The 19,994-nt window shown below is 39.3% G+C and overlaps 1 protein-coding gene and 1 long non-coding RNA gene across 14 annotated transcripts in view; one reads left to right on the top strand and one right to left on the bottom strand.

Moving 5' to 3' along the window:
• The window catches only part of LOC111245978 (uncharacterized), a 42,430-nt gene extending 25,422 nt beyond the window's left edge, over positions 1-17,008 (top strand). For 2 of the 3 annotated variants that reach the window (XR_015322231.1, XR_015322230.1), the window contains exons 3-5: positions 15,307-16,053; positions 16,326-16,501; positions 16,777-17,008. This is a non-coding gene — a long non-coding RNA (uncharacterized LOC111245978). Of the gene's footprint in view, positions 1-14,952; positions 15,086-15,306; positions 16,054-16,325; positions 16,502-16,776 lie in introns of those variants that run through there. The other variant, XR_015322229.1, reaches the window with a different exon arrangement.
• On the bottom strand, positions 3,350-19,362 carry LOC111245976 (GTP-binding protein 2-like). Of its 11 annotated transcripts, XM_086981566.1 has the most exons (9): positions 18,351-19,362; positions 17,171-17,413; positions 10,219-10,319; positions 8,998-9,488; positions 7,511-7,947; positions 7,019-7,180; positions 6,584-6,886; positions 5,966-6,250; positions 3,350-5,763 (listed from the first exon to the last, which is right to left on the bottom strand). In XM_086981566.1, the coding sequence occupies exons 4-9, from the start codon at positions 9,443-9,445 to the stop codon at positions 5,461-5,463; spliced, it is 1,938 nt and encodes a 645-aa protein (XP_086837692.1). In that variant the 5' UTR covers positions 9,446-9,488; positions 10,219-10,319; positions 17,171-17,413; positions 18,351-19,362; the 3' UTR covers positions 3,350-5,460. The 11 variants fall into 11 exon arrangements, with proteins under 11 accessions (XP_086837692.1, XP_022650800.1, XP_022650802.1 ...); XM_022795065.2 differs by lacking the exon at positions 10,219-10,319; XM_022795067.2 differs by lacking the exon at positions 10,219-10,319 and having other exon boundaries at positions 18,696-19,362.
• Positions 19,363-19,994: the final 632 nt, after the last annotated feature.

The following is a 19,994-nucleotide window of genomic DNA, read 5'->3' as shown; positions in this document are numbered from 1 at the left end:
AAAAATAAACAGTTTACGAAAGGGTGTTCTATTGCGGCTGAGATTTAAAACGCTGCCATTGATCTGTGGTTTGGATTTACTGTAATATTTCGAAGTCTGTTGCAAATAAGGCTGATGAAGAAGCCTGAGGATTGACATCTAGAAAATTGTGCGTTACAAACTTGCTTTTTGTATACTGTTGTGTCATGTTTGATTAAATAATCTCATTATATTCATTAACTAAGTTTCAACTCCGCGGAAATCATATATTGTTTTTACAATGATTTCTATGCAATATGTTGCTATTAATAACACACATGAAGGCATGTATATATCCGACTAGAAAATATGGGACCGTGCACAGTCGGTAGATAGATTCTTGCCTTGAAAGCTCCGACGGCGAAATGACTTGTTAAACTTTTCTGTCAGTAAAATTCTAAAGGTAGGAACACGATGACAGCGGCGCCTTTATACGACCATTTAACAGCGCTTAAAAGCTACTCTCCCAAGGGAAGCAAATATCTTTCGAAGATGAAGCTGTAACTGTGAGAGCTCAGCTAGCGTTAGGGAAGAAAATCCTGATGACAACTGCTCGTATGACGGTCCAGGCAAGACCGCCAGTAATTGCTTCCGTGGTTAGTACCCATAGCGTGTTGATAATTCAAAGTCACTTCCATCTGCAACTGTTGAAAACTGAATAATATATCATTCCCATGAATCAATGGTTAAGTCTAGACACTGTATCATTGTCAAATTCGTTGTAAATCATACCGAAGTGATAAGCAAGAGGCTAAATAATGAGCGTTCTGTGTTCCTTTCCAACTAACTACGATACTTGGATAATGTCGACTATTCATCACGATCCACTCACGAATGAAGTTTAACTTAGGTTAAGAGCAACAAAGTGGCTAGACTTTTGTTGTCGTATTGGTTCCATCATATTTTATATAAGTAAATCTCGTGTTTTGACAGTATCATAAAGCGCAACTGCGTTTCACAAGAAGGAATACGCGTCTACCATACTTTTCTTACGGACTTTGAAAAATATATTTATTTCTATTATTAGGATCTGTCCTTCTTAGAAGCGTGTAAGGCTCATAGCGACAATGCTATTGATTGTTGACGTCTAAAAAATTTTCTACTTTGGACAATTTGCCATTAAGCCTTAAGTGGAAGCGGTGGACACCCATCAAATGATGCTTTCGTAGTCACTCTAATTTTGGCTTTTTTGAACTAGTGTTGCAACGATCGGAAAATGACCATTGAGCACAGAATTATTGCATTTATTACGGCTATTATAGAAAAATAAGGGATGTGAACGAATAAATGTGAATTAATCTAGTACCTAAATGTCGACGAGTCAAAGAGTGTCCATGAGCTAAACAGAGAACGGCATAAGGCAATCAATGTATGTCCATGATGTACAGTTTATAAATTGCTCAGTTCATCGAAGGCACTCTACTCATCCTTAGCTAGTGATAAGTTTAAGTAAACCATCTGATGTTTGTAGCGCATGTGCTAAACTTGCTCTCCACATTCAATTATTAAACGTTATTACCAAAGTGATTGCCATCTTCAATGGGCAAGGCTAGCGCTGCAGCACGTTTTGAAGTGCTGTTTTATATATACGTTCTTTCTATGAGTTTGCTTTTAAAAGCAACTGATATTGGTACACGCTGTTATTGTTATTATTTTTTCGAACAGCGAAAGCACAGAGGCCTCGAACCAGTGAAAATTAGTAGATTTTTTTGGCACGCTCCTATGCCTCTTCCCCTGTTTAACGAAACAATGACTTTATTCTAGTTCCATAAATGGAAATTAACAGTACTAGCTCGAATAATCTAACACTAAGTACTACCGTTTGTCAAGTTCGAGCTGAACTGCTATGCATTGTTAACCGATGGAATCGGACTCTGGTTGAGTGAAAAAATATCTCTATGCTGAGCCTTGAAGCAGCGGGCTGTTTAATTGACCGTATGAAAGCGATTCAGCGAAAAGCATAGATAGATAAGGAGATGGATTTTGATGCATAGGCGAAAGTAGAAACGATCAATTGGCAGTAAAACAAAGCCACTGGAAAAATCGACGCTTGTTTTACCTAATTATAAACGCGGACTCCACTATAGAGCAAATCGAATTCACAAGGGAATGTATTATGATATCGCTATCTCCCTAGGAATTTGCTCACCGTTCGCAGCCAACGCACTCGTATGCTAGTAGTAGGAAGCTGAATAGATTTACCTGAGTACCTTCTAAATGAGATTCTTACAATAATGGAATAAACGATACTTCAAGGTACTGATGACCATCATTGCTTTAGAAGCAGATAGCATCTCCTCGAATTCCTCAGGGTCTTCAAAGTTCAATAAACAAACGTTTACTCGAAGTTCCATATATGTCCTGCAAGAGGTTCCTGTAACATTCGGTTAACACCGATGCGAGTATAATGAAAGGTGAACCTACCGTTGCTGCACGTGAACTCTCCCTCCTTGTACAGGCGACATCTGTAAACTGTACAACGTCGATATTCTTATAACCAGTGTGTAAAATGAACGGAAACCGTATGTCTTCAGTGCAATGTAGGTTCAGGAGAAGATTTCGTATGCATATGAGATTAGCGTGGTGCATGTTACGTTTGTAGAATCGTAAAATCTCCATCATCCTATATTTAGGATGGCAATGACATTTGATTGCAGCCGTTGTGAAGAAATCCGACAATGGCTGCTCGTATCTTCTTTGACTCACTTGATATATTTTTGACAAATTATCAGAACTCCCTTAAATAGTTATTTCTGTTCCGGACTAGGACTAGAAATATTTAGTACGGAAATCGATTGATAAATCAATAGAGTTCAGTCGAATAATATATGCGTAGATGGGGCAGTATGAACTTACCCGCTCATAGCGGTTTATGAACATCCTGAATTGTTACAACTTTTCTTCTATTCCACCGTAAGCCTAGTAGGCAAGTCTGTCTAAAACCATTTGAGGTACTGTCACTGCATTTCTAACTCTAATAGTATTTTAAACTTGTTTCAAAAGTCAATCTTGGTCCATTATTTCCAATTTAAAATACCCCGAAAAGAAAAAAAGAACGCTTATAAAAAAAAAATGTATATTCTGTTAAACAAAGCTCGTTTAACAGAATATACATTTTTTAGTACATATAGATTATATATAGGCATGACTGGTTTTTATGCTCAAATTAGCACGAGCTAGATGTTTTATTTTGTACTAGGTTTTTATATTTGAATTTCTTGCTTTGTCCCATGAAAAAATTGTCGTTAATAATAATTGACTGTATTATTATTGCAGCTATTGTTATCGCTACTAAATATGTTAGCTAAGGTAAAATGAGCTCTCCTCAATATACTTAGAATACATATTTTATTTTTTCCGAGAGAAAAACATCTTGGATGCAGCCGGTCAGTGCTTTTTGTCCGTTCCATATATCCTGCGTCTCTTGCGGAACGTTTTTTGTGAGTGTACTTAACTGACATCATTTACGGTAGCAACTTTTAAATAACAGTAAAATTGAGGGAATGTGACCAGCGAAAACCAAATATTAAAGCAGTCGCATTGTTGACAATTACCGTCGACGTTTATCTGGTTTATATAGGATGCCGTTACGTGTTTTTTTTCGTATCTTATCAAAGTAACGTACGCATTTTCTAAATCTTACAGTTAATTAGAAAGGGTCATCGTCATTATTTCGTTACCATCTGCAGGCTTGGCTCGAAACATTTAAACTGATCTTTGCTTTTGGTCAAAGCTAGAATTTAACTACGTTGATCCTGCGTTTGTTAGTCGTACGTTTCTTTTTTTACGTTTTATAAATTAATCTCATATGTACAGGTCATGTTATACTTACCTCATTTCAAAAGCTCGTCAAAATAACCTAATTTTCGTCATTTTTCATATTCATTTTGGATTATTAGTTATTCGTTACATTGTTTCATAGCAGAACGATTTTTTCTTTATATAGATGTATCTCTTATCGTTCATTCTAGCTGCATGCTGATCAGTTGTACAACTTTCGCACACACGGATCTTTTCGGGATATTCGGTGTTAATGGAAAACAAAAAATGGAAAGCTGGCCTTGTTTCCGACCTACGCCTGCTTTCGCATAATTTAGCCGATATATTGCTTATTTTTAGCAGGAAAAAAGTCAGATTGACTTGGCGACAAAAATTACACAGAGTCATTATAAAGCGCACAATCCACGTTAGGCAGAATGACATACCTATCCATAAGGTGAGTTAGTATTGCTTTGGAACCACATTCATTCGTTATGCAAACAAAAAACTGGATAGAGAAATACATCCATAACACAGAAACGCAAAAAAGTACGATATTAGGTATGCATTGTGTCGGAGTTTTGCTATCAACTCAGAATGGTGTTTCGACTCTTGCATTTTAAATACAGGAAGAGAAAATACGGTACAAAGTGTATATATATATATATTTTAAGGAAAAAGATTTATTCCTCTAGTAAACTTTCGCTAAAATGCTAGCTTTAAAAAGGATTCCTGTTCTATGCAGCGCTTTAAGGTACACTCGGGATCTAGGTTCAAAGTTCTAACTGGTAGTGTGTCATACCTCCCGGTCATCGTCATAATGAATCCAGTTAAACTATGTACACATAATGTTCCGATAAGGGGCGATATGCCTCGTTGGCCTATAAAATTACTTCGAACCCGCAAAGTGTTGAGAATCGATTGTGTCTAAAACCACAACCCCCCATCACTTTACTTGAGCTGAGATAGATGAAATATAGTCGTTCGGGAGAGGTTATGACAATCTTGCTCCATCATGCTTATTTTTATAACTAGAACTGGATAGTTTAAACAAGTTTTCACCTGTCATGCCTATATAAAGTTCAGTATGTAAATTAGGCTTCCTATTACTTTTTGGGTATTTGTTTCTGTACAATTTTTTTCACAGATCATGTACATAGTTCCTTTATTCTTTTGCATAACTTTATACACTTCATGTCCTACAATCATCATTTAAAAAACTACTACAGACGTTAACCAAAAATTGCATCACTTCATAAATGACCTCGTTTCTTCTTTTGTCGTTATCGCAATACTATGGTGAATTTTGCGGTTTGAGTCCAGTGTGTTCTCAAAACCCTAACCCATTTGATGGTTACTGGTACCATTCAACTTTAAAGTATTTAGGGTAACATACAATATTAATATCTTAGGTCTCGTTCACATTATTCAGCCAACTGCCCTTGCCCCTCACTGCTTAATGGAGTTAGGCCTGTGCAGTCTTATTGTCTGCACACTTTTGTGTGCAGGTTTATATACATCCACTACATTCGCACGTACAACGTCCGGTGATCGACCCACGTCGTCACAGATGTTCGCCGATTTTTTTGTAACATGACTAACTTCGTGATATTTTGGCCTGTGGTTTGTACACAATATGTCATACACGCAGACTCCCCATTTTACATTTCATTTTCTGTGGCTTTATTCCTCGGAATCGAGGTCAACTTCAGTTTCCATTGGAGTTAACGGAAACATTTTCTCCAACACCCCGATGCCACGGGTACCGTTTCGGTGAAATACGAGTCTCGTGCCTGGACTGATGCACTCAGGCTGTTTCACAAATCGGAACCAAATGTGTCCTGTATCATTTTGCCGCATCTCGGTCCTACCTTCAACGCTTCCTGCTACCACCGCACTCTGCTGGACGTTACCCACTTGAACTGTGGCATGGAATCCGACTCGTATGGGCTCATCGCCGTCACAGCTAAGTACCTGCACGTGTGCCTAAATGAATACGTCAACGAGCCGAAGAGAGCAACAGCGAAATATACTCAGTTCACGGGTTTCCTTGAAAAAAGCCTGGATGCTTTACAATTTGTACCACAACTTGGTGCACCAGCCTTTCAGTTAATTGGGTTCGAAAAATTGAATCTATCAAACGTCTAATACGTATATACATTTATACTAATGTGCATTCAAAGCTTACCTGAAACAACCTCCCGGCCACAGGCTTAGCGCTTGGTGCGCAAAGCACTGTTCCTTTACGAATGGCCTGTGGCCGCTCTACATCCAGAGCAAGGGTGGCGCTTTCTCCCGCGCGAACTACACTGCATGCGACGCGATTCCAATGCAGGGATGCGACCCTAACCCGTTGGAATTCCCCTGTATGATCAGGACCAGCTAGAAGGACGTCGCTCTCTCGAATAAGACCTTTTGTTAGAAGGCCAGCTGCGACTAGGCCGACATCCGGCACGTCGAAGGTCTCATCGATCTTAGAAGAGACAGACAAACGAAAACGCCAGAGAACATACATAGTGGTTAATAATATTATGTTACTTTTACAAATCACTAGAAATGATAGCAGTATACAAATCTATCATGAACAATATACATTGGCTGACTTTATAGCCTGGTGCGATTCATTGTTCTGAGAAGAAACCAATATTTGCATAGGCCTGGGTATAGGCGTTTATATGTCGAGCAGTCTGGCGGTCCGAAAATATTAAAATCTACAGCTGCTTTGTAGAGCTGTTTTATAATTTATATTATCTACCTTTTGCCTACGACGGTGTTCATTTTACAGATCTTTTCTAGCTTTCCTCACCTGAAAAAATGTGGACAATTGCATGAGGTCCTCACGTTCCTCTACGGTGTACCTGGCTGGTAAAACATTAAGAAATGCGTACAGCAGGTTCAGTCTGGTTCCATTCACGCAGCTGACCATAAAGAGTGGGCACACTCGATCTGAACCGAGCTGCTGTACCGCGGGAAGGATATCGTCCTCTTCCAGAATTTCGATGGGTTGTTTTCCGCATTTGTGAAGCATTTCCTCAACCTGCGCCAGAGTGTTTAGTAGGGTGTCGGTACTAACCGCGTCGACCTTGTTAATTACGACGAGAATGGGAACCTATAAAGCGTGAAGTGCTTGTTACAATGGTGAGACTGTAACAAGTTATGCGAAAATTGCAGACACCAGTGTCCTTACGCCTAGGCCGCGTAAAGCAGGACGACGGATTTATTAGCGACCAGCTCAACTAACCTTCAAAGCCATAAGAAGAAGCAGATGGTCTTGTGCGGTGCCGATGAGCCCGCATACAGCCGAAACGACTAATAGAGCATAATGTGGTGAGTGACCCGTCAGACCAAAAAGCGTTGTTTTCAGGAATTTTTGATGACCGGCAAGATCGATAAACGTGATGACCTTTAACAAAGTAATGTAGATTAGAGGTAAGAATAAAATCGTCCCAAACACCTCTATCCCCACAAATGTAATCCACCAAACTGTCCGATCGTTGAACTTCCGCTGTCTGTTACGAGTTGATGTTACAAGTAGAATGTTTGAAAAAACTGGCATAACTCATCATTAATGTCCCTGGATTAATGCTACTATGTAAGACATCCCGGCCTTTTTAGGGTGCTCTCAGTTTTTACCTCTGTATTAAACCATTCTTTCAGTGAGGCTTTCGACCGTTAGAAAAAGTGATGAATATAAATGAGTACAATCCTATGTAGTCTACTCAAATTTCCATACCTTTGACGAGTTATCGCATATCTCCTCGGCTGTTCGATATTGCCCGTATGTTAGTGGCTTTCCACCCGAATCAAAGCCGAGTATTTCCCTCGATATACTTGACGTATGTCCCGTTTGAATCTCGTGCAGGTGACGAAACAGGTTTAGGCGTGCCAACCCTCGACCACTATCTAGTTCACCTTGAGTCAGTACCCCAAGTAGGGTCGATTTGCCCGCATGAACGTGACCAAGGACAGCAACTCGAAGCTCAATCGTACGCTGGTTCTCAGGTACTTTTCTAATGCGAACCTCAACCGATTTTCTTTCCCCCATTATTACACGCTCGTCGGCAATACTCACTGCCGCATTCAGTTTGGCCGCCATCCGATAGAGGGTACTTAGAGAAGCCTGCAGTTCGGTAGGACTTAGACCGACCACTAATCCACCATCTTCAACACCTATTCGACCCCAATAACAGATCAGAGAGACAAAAGCACATTGTGTCTGAGTCAAGTCAGTGACATGTAAAGCACATTTATTAAAAGAAGGAGACGCGTGTTGAACATCTTGTGGAGAAAGCAGCTACTCACGGAGAGCTATTAAAGTTAATGAGTGAGAGTCCACTCGCTTTATCTATCGTATAGATAAATCTCAATAACGGCAAACCTTTCTCGAAGCGAAAATTTTGGCTACTACCCATAAGCCTGTCGGCAATTATCTAATGGTAAGTAGTGAACTATCACGCTAAACCTTTTAAGAATAGCACATATGACAGCGGTTAACCAGCAGCTACGGCAGCAGAAGCAAGCTTGATTAGCTTTACACATTAAATCGTGTTCATGAGTATAGAAACAACTTTCACCGTAGCACATCTATCGTTAATTGTCCAAGCCACAAGCAATTACGTATACCGGTTAGCGAATGACTCCGAGTCACATAAACGGTCAGCGGTGCCACGATGCGTGTGCTTAAGTGCAATAATACCATCCCAGTAACTATAGGGTGTTTAGAGGTACAACAATCATTGAAACTTTCTAGTTAAATAGATGTAGATAACAGTATCACATTCGATGTCTGATCTCTTAAGTGAGAAATCACGATTACGTGCTTACTGCCCACGTAACTAAGTGAACCGAGTAAGCCAGGTAAAACATGTACTTACCAGAAATCTAAATAGACAGATAAGACTAATGGTAACGAATCAAAAATAATGATGTGGAAGGTTATTGTTGTGCACGTCCACTCTAACCATGTGATGCTATCTAAGATCGCTTCCTATTTGATCTACACTAATGTATTTGTATTTCACCCGCTTGTTCTACCTGTTTTTTGTTGCTTAACTCAACTAAACTAAATGACCAACTTAGTGATGTCCATTTAAACGAAGCGAATCTGCTATTTATCACACATATACACACCAATATAAACTCTAATATATGCCAAAATATCCTTTGTATATAATATTATTATAAAAATTATACAGTTCATACAGTAAATATTGAATGTACCAATTTCGTAGATAGCTTCACCCTGGCCTTCGCGTAGACGCCACTTCATTTGCGTTACCAGATGCTCGAAGCGACTTTCCGATGGCTCGACTAGTTTAAGTTTATACTCAACATTGCCGTCAGACGGCTCCGGGATCAGGTAACGCTCTTTTGAATTGGTCGTTGCGTCCACGATCATATGCTGGTGTTGCCGAAGTAGTTTCTGTTTATGGTTCTGGTCAGCCATTTCTTGCATCTGAGACATCCGATTCTTAATGCCTGCGAGGTGATGTCTTCCGTGATGCCCTGATGACGGCGGTGTACACGGAGGCGATCCAGATGATGATGATGAGGCGGAGGAACCCCCGCTGTAAACTTCGTCTGAGTCGGAGCACGATGAGTTGCTGTCGTCATCACCACCTCCAAAGAAACTAACAATATCGTTTTCCATGACCGTTTTATGTGACATCGTACTGTTCACTTTTGCTTGCTGCGTGAAGTTACTACTTCTCCTGAAGGACAAAAATTGAGTTATGTACGTTAGGCTTCAGTTGTTTCTAAGTGCAATAATAATTATATAAAAACTGTTTACTATCGCAACAATTGGAAAAATTAAACACCATTGAAGCTAAAATTGAATAATGTCGTTTTAATCTTAGTTGATAGTGCTCATCTAGACATGCTTCTGAACGGGAACGTTACGATGCAAGATGTTTGCCAAGAATACATAGCGCTGGTCATCGAGTCCGCCCGTGACCTGTCTAATCACAGACACTTTTGAGTAGAATAAGAAGTTCTAATTGTATCGCCTTTCATATCACTTGGATGTTTATTGGAGGATTTAAGATTATCTACGGAATTCGAACCTAAACCGCCCCTCTATCCTTTCAAAGAGTCTTAAGGCAAACTCATTGTAACTGCACAATTGCGCATATAGAAAGTTTTTGTTCTTATTTTGAAAATTTACTCGGTTTTGATGTTTGTTTGCTAACAGAAATATGTTTGAAATTTTAAAAAAATTAAGTACACTTTATTTGAGCATTTCAGTGCTTATAGAAGTTATAGGGGTCGGGATATTGTGTTTAGCTATCCAATCTTTAAATAAATAGATGAAAAGTAACTTTATAGTTCTGCATAGACAATCCAGTTATCACAGAAGGTTGTCCACTGCTCAAATTGGAACTTATAATAAAAGCTCTAGATAACGAGGAGGAATTAGTTGTTACTACAAAACAAACTTACTAGTGCCTATGCCAGTTCGATGAAACATGGTCAGTCAGTAGAAGGCTGCCTGACAGAGTCAAGTGGTCTCAATCACTGATGTTAGCTTTTCTTAGGTTTATCTGCGAAAACAAGTTTGTTATGCTGACTAAGCGAAATTGTTGCATCAGCCGCTTGGTTAGCCTATGTCAAGATTAAACAGTCTAAGGCAGTCATCGTCCTCTTACGGCCAAACAGAACCACTTCCCTTTCTCTATGGACTGGGACAATTGAAATCCACTCTCCCCTGATCATCGCAAACGTGGTCTACCAAATGCATCCATACCACATAAGGCAATACAGGCTAACACATACAAAGCCTATGGTTGACTCAGTAGTGCCGGCGAATGAGGCTAGTAGACCGACTTTCACTATTTTTTCTAGAAAGAGCACGTCCTGAAGTAAGCAAAATGGATGATCTATTGGCCAATAGTAACCCCCTGAAATTTACGGGGCAGATAGTCACTGAACTGCAAGAAGCAACGATCAACCGATGGTTAGAAGACAAGTCCAGAAATGGCTTAGAAAGTATTATAATGCAATAGAACTGCCCGAGGGTAGCATGCTCGCGAAGTCTCGCTCATCTCCCGCATTTATCGCGCGGCTGAAAATAATGACGCGACCAAGGGGTTGCACCAGAAACAGCTGACGACTGTACAAGCGTCTGCAGCAGTTTTGCTCATTATAAACAGCAAGCGCTTTCTCTCTACAATACAAAAAAAGAAGATTGTATATCCGCTACATGAAAAATGGAGAATGGAAAAATGGATTAAGATGGAAACAAACGCGAAAAAATTCTAATTAGATATTGATAGACTTTTTATTAACTAAAATTAAACTTTATTTTAAAACAAAATATCCAACGCTTTTATACCAAGCTCATATTTATATATATTTCAGGACTATAAGCCAAAGGTGGCACTGTTAAAATGGGTCCTTTATTGAGCTCATTTTCATGTTTGGGTTCATCACGAAATATCTGAATGTAGTTTTCGACATAATTTGCACAAAATATTGACAGTAAATTTGGACAAAACTAAGGTCGCTTGTTTGTATACTGCTTCTAAAAGAAAATAAAGAACTGGATGAATCTTTTAAATATGCCGACTGAGACATTCCTGATAGAAGTGATAACTTAGTATTTACTAAATGTTAATATAATTCATCTTATTCATGATTTACATGGTTAAGTCACTCGCAAGTCATTTTCGAAAATTTGCTCGATGAAATCGCAGAAGAAATGAACCATTAATGAAATTATATTTAAGCGGTAAGACTTCGTTGAAGTCTCGTTCGCGAACGTTACACTCAGAAATCTTTACATAGGTTTACATTGGACCAAAATCAAAAATATAAGGGACCAGAAAGCTCAACGTTATACTTTATATGACCGACCCTTGAAACGATAGGTAATCTTATCTTAAAGGTAGCCCGTAATATCTCCATGAAAATTCTTGGACAGACACTATCTTATGGTCCTTTTGATTAGTTTTGTGTCCATTCTATTTAGTCCTTATTGTGGATTTTTTATATTAGCATATAAAAATCCTTCCAAAGTCGGCGAGGAAATTGACCGTTTATTTTTTAGTTAGCTTTTAGCCATGATGGAAATTCGTTCGGCGAAGAGACATTGAACAATAGCTAATCTTCACTCTTGTTCTAAATAACTCTCCGCTGCGATGAGTTTTTAATTTCATTGTTTAGTTTTCTTGGAGCTACTTAACCACTCAAAGAATTTGAATAGCATTTTAACTGTACGCTTCTAGAAGGCTAAATTTAGTAAATATTAACGTGAAGCCCTTGATTATGCATGACTATATATATGATAGAATCACCTTAGGGAAGAAAATTTTAAAAACGATAGGCCAAGGCTTCGTTTAGTGTCTAAGTTTCTGTTTCTCAAAGTTGGGGGCGCCGGTAAAATTCGATTATCTTCAGAATTAACAGTTTATTACCAATGCATACATGTCTTGAGAATGAAAATTGGATGGCTGAAGATCAAAAAGCAGGTGACTATACCTCGAGATCTTAGACGGGCGAACGAATTGCTGTGATTACGGAAGCGTTTGAACAAATCAGAGCATGCCAAGATGTGTCGAACAGGTAAGAGAGCAACATCAGTAACATTTAATAAATTCGGACGTAAGAGGTTGCATGTCATTTTAAGAAAACCAGGAGCATTTGGTAGCACACCGTGTGGTTACTCAATGGGAACACACGATTTCATAATCGTACTTTAATCACAACTTACACCGAAAAAAACATAATCGAGCAATGGCCTCTGCCTTGTATGTTCTCCTCATAAATCCTTGCGAATTTGATTGCTTTGATGTATCAAAGAAAATAATAAATACGATAGTATAGCCTGCTGTCGATTCTGTTAGACAAGCTGTCGATAATGGAAAAAACGGTTAAGTCAATCATAAGCACATAACTATTGAAAAGTAGATAATAAACAGGAAGACATCTATAATCTGCCAATACAATACTTCATATGGTTTATAAGCTTCAAATTGTTTAAAAATGTTATGTTACTAGAAAATTTAGTCGAGTTAATTAAACTGAACACAACTAAGCCTAGTGCCGATAATATAAATGCTAACTCTGTAAAAAGCTTATGTGTCCAAGCGATTATTTGTGACGGTCGAAAATCAAGCGTCCAATGTGCATTGGAGTGGTACTCCTGGTCAATGGAGGCCACATTTTGCAAAGTATGACCTCTCAACAAAGAACCAAAATAAAGATATGACTGAGAATATATTGAGATGGTACTACTGAGAATCGCACATGATGCCCTAGCAAGCAGGTTCTGTTAAAATACCATTAATCATAAAGAGACCATTAGAGATCCCAATAAAGCGAACAGTTCATCATTAAGAAAGCAACTTTCACAAGAAAAGTGCAGGATGTTTGTAGATATTGTACAGGTATCCACATATTAGCGAAACATATGAAACCAGTAAACGTCTAGCATTTAGAGAGGCAGTTAATACATTTCATTCTGGGATAGGACCAGCACACGAAGTTACACTTGGTACGACCACATAATAAAATTGAGGTGCCTAAAATATGCCTATCATAACTTAAAAATAATTTGCTGCTTAGAAAAAAGATTTCTTCTAAATCATTTTTGAGATCTTAGCCAAAGTGCAAGATTCAAATCAGCATAAAGCGGATTTAGTGAGAATGGTATAGGCAAATAGATAATGCGTTACGAGGCACCGTATGTATAGGATAGCCACATTAGTCAGATCTGTCAACAGAATACATATCAATTATTGTCCCCGATAGCGGACGATACCTCTCAGCACAATATTAGATCACCGCCATAGTTCGCCCTTAAAGAGGATACCTGTAATGAACGTAGAGATCATAAATCTCAATCTCTCACACACTGTATTATCTCTTCTCAAAAAGAAGACTCTAAGTCACCCGATACGATCAAATATATCGACTACTAGTTAAACTTCAGGCAAAACACGCTGTGAAAACAATGCAGGCAGAAGTCGAAGAACCAAACAAAGCTTAACTTTTTAAGTCACTGTCACCGTAATCGAGAGTCACAAACCGAGAAACTGAATTCTACTGCGCTGTTGTACGCAAAGTATTGCACATTGCGGCCCAAAGTACAACCCAGATGGGTATATCCCGCCTACTGTTGCGTTATTTACAGGCTGTACATGTTGGGCATGTAGAGAGGCGCTAGAGCGCTTTAAGTGGCTTCACCTCGGTAGGTACCGCTGGGCGAAAGGGCTAAGACCTTGATCACGGTACAACAGTGTGGGACACTACCATCTAACATTAACATGTATAGTAAGTAAAAGGCGCGCGGACATGCATGGTTAAGTATATAAGTTCATTTATATACACAATTAGTATATAAATTATATGAATAATTTAATGTATATGAATACAATATCACATCACTGATACGATACACAGCAGCACACTGATTATCCATTATTGCTCAATGGATATTACGCTGTACATAGCGCTTCTGGACAAAAAGGTTTACGCATTGCTAGTAAAGTATCAGAGGATAGCATATACATCGAGGTCTGACCAGTATACCTGCCTATTGTTACACACCATGGAGTAAAACCCACAGATAAAAGTCACCTGTGGCCGAAACTCGAAATGACTGCATCTGCCACTGTACGCGATGTACTTAGTGCAAACGTAATTGACGAACCGGACTGAAGCGAGACCATTTGCATAATTTTACACACTATCGACCGTTGTAAACCTGTATCGCCTCTACAAGAAGCAGTTTGCCAACGGTGCGACATCAATCTCGTGTATTATCATACTAGATTATCATGGCTGTCTTTCTATCCTGTCTTGGTTTCACGGTTTATCCTATGCCGGCAGCATAGAGCCTAACTAAATAATAATGCATGCCGTCAGCGCTACAATAGCAAAAACATAATATAGAACTTGACAGGTAGCGAACACCGATGCTTGCGCTGGCAGTGGCGCGGGCTTTCTTTGTTGAGTAATGTCACGTTACTATAGTGACCATAATTGTAAAATCGTAGAAGACACAAAAACGACAGTCAATTATTTAATTGCACCGTTCCTGCGGTAAAATGCCCCGAAGCAACCAACATTGTTACAGGTACCATTTATTGGTATTAGCTGACACAGGTTCGGACCTTAGGAGCTAAAATGCTTTAACAGCGATATAGCAGCAATCGTCAAATACCTCAGTTCCGTCTAGCATTCAGAGAAAACAACAACGATAAAAACAACAAAATAATCCTATTAAATTAGAGACAACGATTTTATAATTTCCACTTGTAGACCGCCGGCCGTGTTGTAATAAGGATTTACGACAGAAAAAAAAATGGTAAGCAGTATATGCAGTCTAGCTGTTGACCAAACATTGCGTATGATTAGTGGGAAAACACGTTTTTGTACGCTTGAACCATTGTGTCATTATCTGGATATACGTTGACGCTACGCAATGGACGTTTTTCGGCAAGACAGTAAGCTTCTCCCTAAACCTATTTATCGTCGACGTACCGCCGTTTAATTGTGATAACTATCGTTTAACTGCAATACTTTCAGGGAACAGTGACATTGTAACCATCGGCCGGAAGTACCACCTACAAATAGTTTGGTTACGGAAAAGCTGCCAAAACTAGATTTGTTTTAGTGAGATCCGGTAATCTACAGGCGAAGATGAGCTATCTACAAGCGGATCAAAAATCAATGATACTTTAGGTTAGCCACAAAGCTTCGTTGCTGTTTGCCATTTCAGGGTAACCCACATTAAAAAAAAAAATACAAGAAATACAGACATTTAGTTCGGTTCTGTAACACGACCTCATGAAACGCGATTCAATCCCACATGGAGACTTACTGCAATTCCTATATCCTATACGTGTGCCACAACATATATAAGGTAAAAATTTGGCAACAACCATTTTTAATAAGCATTACACGATTTTGTTGTGACAGATATATGATGATGCAAGCATATCGATTACTATTTTTATGAAATCGTTAGTAGGAAAAACGATGCAATATGCGATCTGTGTTGCTGTAACGAGCTGTTAAAAACGTATCTCAGTCCTTCTCGCATGCGGAACTACTCTATGCAATCGATACATGCTAGCACGATAGTTGAATTTCGAACGCACTGTCATCCCGGTAGCAGAGTGTATATGTGTTCGAAATTAGCCCAGTTTGTAAGCAGTACTTCTCAGTATTGGTATTACTGTGTGTAGGTGTCACCCGCAGTTCGATGCAGCATTTTCAATCGATTCAGGACCCTGTAGTATCGGTCGAGATCTAGGTAAAGATCATCGTGAGGTATGGAACCCAATTTTGTTTTATCCTATTGGTGTTGTAAGCCACGGCTAAATTCGATAGAATATCAGACAGGATTCCGCGCCTACATGTTGTGCTGAACACATTCACCTAAGGACCTTGGAAACATGAACCTACCAGCACTTCAAATGTTAGCATATTAGAACAAGCAAAACATAACTTGCTATACAAGGGCTTTTTAACTCTGCACACGCCATTAACGTACATTTTGTTTTTTTTAATTTTTTTTTACATTACATGTTACATCGGATTAGATGTATTGAGTCGGGTGCTATCACCTGGGTGTGAAGCGTCGATTTTTCAGGAAACCACCATACTAAATTAAAAAGAGTCGGAATGCTGAAATTGATTGGCGAGGCAGTAACGACAAGATCATAAGACACTACGGGTGTACAGTTCTACTCGCACAAACAGTCTTCAGACTTGGATTGTGTGTAACGCCTTATACCGATCACTTTATTTTGACTTAAAGACGATTCGACAAAGTATCTTTCGTTTAGTAATCTGTTATTCACTATTAGTACGAAAGGGCTTATTATATAATAAGTCCTTTCGTACTAATGTCGAAGACTGCTAGCAGCATATAGTCTTCATGAGACTTTCCATACTATTCACTGCTCTTATCAACGCTATAAAACTGATATTAATACTATATACGCTGACGCTTGCCTGTTTGTCGTTGTTTTGACATCGGAGTTCTTTCAGGCGATTGCCTGGATGTGTCCATCGAATCACGATTCGAAATATGTTTCGTTTCGTTTTGTCTTGTTGGGTTGCAACACATTGAAGATAATGCCTGTCTGATTCAACTTGGCCCCGGCCGGCGATACGAAAAGGGTTTTTTGCTTCTACTTCAGATATAATTAACTAGCGTCTCCTAAATCAAGCATGACAAAGACTAGATAAACGATCAGCGTTCTGCTATTAAAAAAGGAAACAACTAAAAAGGATGGTAGAAGAATCAGGTTGAATATAGGTAAGGTTGTCGTCACGCCAAAGGTAAAATGGGAAGTTAGCAGCTGAAGAACGCGAACGCATAAGAGTAGATGGCATAGTAGCGGTTTAGTTCTCTTTAGCGTCGGGCCTTTTACTAACGTACATAAAAGATGGTGTTGGGAAATCTTTCCTTCGACGATTGTCGTCAGTCCGCGCGAGTAGCATTTATTTCAGTTGTCATCTACTAGATGCTGTAGAGCCGGAGGTGGCTGCTCTGTTGGGCCGACGACTGAGGACAGTAGCCTACGAAGTGAGAAGTGATTCAATGCGCGATAAGTAGCGAGAAAACGTTGGAGACCACTCGGGCGTTCCCACTCAGTAGCAGCCGCTCAACAGCCGTCATCGGCTAATTATGAAATAAAAAAGATCGATATGTAATTATCAATATTTCTTTTTCGTAATTTGGTGACACAACGTACGTTATGTGTCACATATACCATGCGTATTCCTGTGCGAAACAAATGAGAAGTCATAAGTGGTTCAAATATTTTCTATAGGAAAAACACAAATCAGTTGTCGTTCGGTGGGGCGTATGCACGATCCCCACAAAGCATATTTTCTTAAGGACAACGGGATATAAAATCCGCGATCAGCTTGATTTAACAAATAAGACGTTATTACATGAGTAACAATTACGACAAGTTGATACTGTAATAATAACACTTACAGACTAAAATTGACATACCTTAAAATGATACATTCATTGGCATACACTCATTATTAATAATAGGTTATGACTCTCCGAATAAAATGAACCTCGCTTTCTTTAAACGAACTAAACAGATTGAAAGATGTTTAATCGACTGAACTGCGAAATTGCTCGTATAAGTCAGCAGCAGAGCGATACAACAGAAACTCTTATTAGCGACAGGTGCGGCTAGCGGACTCTTACTAGACGTCCATCGAGACTGAAACTGTAGACTATCAATAACATTCTCCTATATGCCCCGTTTTTCAAGATATGGTAAGTGAAGATTACAATAGCTGAACCTTCAACACCTGGATTAATTCATTCGATTTCTATGAAACAAGTAAAAACACTACAAAACTACAGCTCTGTTTGTCACGGTGTAAGTAAGTACACTCGATTAAATACGATTAAATCCATCATAGATCCACTGACGATGCTAATCGTCTTTATTTTCGTCGACCAGCATTTTGTCCACACGTCTGTATAACAACCGTATTACAGATCATAGCTGCTTTCCTTCGATCCTAAGCAAAATTAGTGCTGGCTTATTATATTGTCAATTGATTAACTGATGGAGCAATTACAGACTCACACAAACAGAGCGCAAACGTCAGACGAATTCGTCTATCGAAAGTCCAATCATCTTAGAATCCTTGAGCAAATGCTTCTTCATGGTTGTGTTCGCTTTATGATGGTGAGGGGACCAAGCTGTTTCTGCTTAACGCAACGATTCTAACAAGGTAAACACACAAGCCTATAAGTGAACAGTAACGACGACGTTCTCTGCAATGTCGCCTGCGACTCCAAACAGCTGGCCACGATCAGCTGACAATGATAACTAGCCTAAGGATGTGGAGGTTGGGGTTTGATGCTAACCATCAGCCAGAGCAACCGATATCCTTAATCAACGTTTTCTTTCGCCACTGTGGCTACTAACCTAAACCACCTATCGATAACAAGTTATCCAAGTTGTGTGAGTGTGTTTGTAGCGTACGCGAATGAGAAGAGGAGCCCTAGAATCCTAATAGTTTTGAGAATTCACTGGGACAACACTGATTGTGGCACTGAACTATGTGGGCCCAAAGTCCCCAGCTCGGCATTTTCATTTAACGAGAATATATCCGCATTTGAGGAATACGCTCACTTGAATTGTTTCTTCTGTCCGTTATATTGAACTGCTCGATTGGCCTTCGTAACCGTAATAACATTGCAACACAATGGGCTATCGGTAATAGTCAACCGCACAGTCGTACAAGCGAAAGTAGTAGCACTAACACTGAATGGCTGTTTTAGCAGTCGCAGCAACTAGACAGTGCTTTATTGGCTGGGCTTGTCCGTGTTGCCGTTCAAGGCCACCCATCCAGACGGATGCTTGCCACAGATTAGCATACGTTCAGTGGAACACCTCAGATGCGCTATTCCTATTTCGAAATTTTAGCGGAACAAACGTATCTCCAATTTAACTGATGCAAAGAACGAGAGGAACATGTACAAGTCACCATAGACGGATTTAATTACACAGAAGTCCTGAGCGATACCCTCATCGTCACCGGTAGCCCAGTAGGGAAAAGCTTGTGGAGTTGTTGAGACACCAACCAGTTTTGCGGCCAAACGATGGAGGAGAAGCTTCGTTTTAGCTATTGACACTGATTTCTTCAGCTTATTCGGCAAACTTGCAAGGTTACTTTAGGTTTACATAAGGATATTCAAAGCGCTATTACTAGTGTACGAACTATATGTTCAGAACTAGATAGGAAGTACATAATACCGGCGGGTAAAATCAGCGCGGGTCGTTTCAGCAAGTTAAGTTTCTATGTTAAGAGAAACGAGTTGGCGCGCAGCCCTGGAGAAATCTACCGTGCGCGTAAAGAGCTAACCGAAGATAAAAAACTTCTGTAAATGTTGCTATTGTTTATTAAGCATTATGGAACTTTTCGACGAGGAATAAGAAGATTTTGAATTTGACAGAATTTAAAAAGGTTATATTTTGAATATTTCTAGACACTGTAGCATTAGCATTTTTCAGTTCATTTCGTTCGTAGCATTCTGGTAACACTTCAAGGAAGGCTTGCAAACCCTTTCATTGTGTCATATGATCTGCAAATTGATTTTTCAAAGAATAGACAACTAACTACCAACTAAACAGCAATTCGGTTTGTTACTGAGATCCGTTGATTCTCTAACGGGATTTTAAATCTTTAATTCCAATTTTCAGATCGAATTTTTATCAGGTCAA

This window comes from Varroa destructor, unplaced genomic scaffold (genome assembly GCF_002443255.2).
Source record: "Varroa destructor unplaced genomic scaffold, Vdes_3.0 BEIS01000002.1, whole genome shotgun sequence".
Classification (NCBI taxonomy): Eukaryota; Metazoa; Arthropoda; class Arachnida; order Mesostigmata; family Varroidae; genus Varroa; species Varroa destructor.
Note: the sequence above shows the minus strand (reverse complement) of the source record. Positions and strands in the feature narration are given on the sequence as shown.

Bases quoted from the DNA above. Each gene is read 5' to 3' on its own strand.
- LOC111245976 (XM_022795065.2), bottom strand. From the start codon at position 17,232: ATGCTACTCGCGCGGACTGACGACAATCGTCGAAGGAAAGATTTCCCA. The intron at 9,489-17,170 runs GTACGTTAGTAA...TTTGTCCTTCAG, and splicing joins TTCCCAACACCATCTTTTAT to GAGAAGTAGTAACTTCACGC. The intron at 5,764-5,965 runs GTAAGCTTTGAA...GTATTCATTTAG, and splicing joins TGGCCGGGAGGTTGTTTCAG to GCACACGTGCAGGTACTTAG.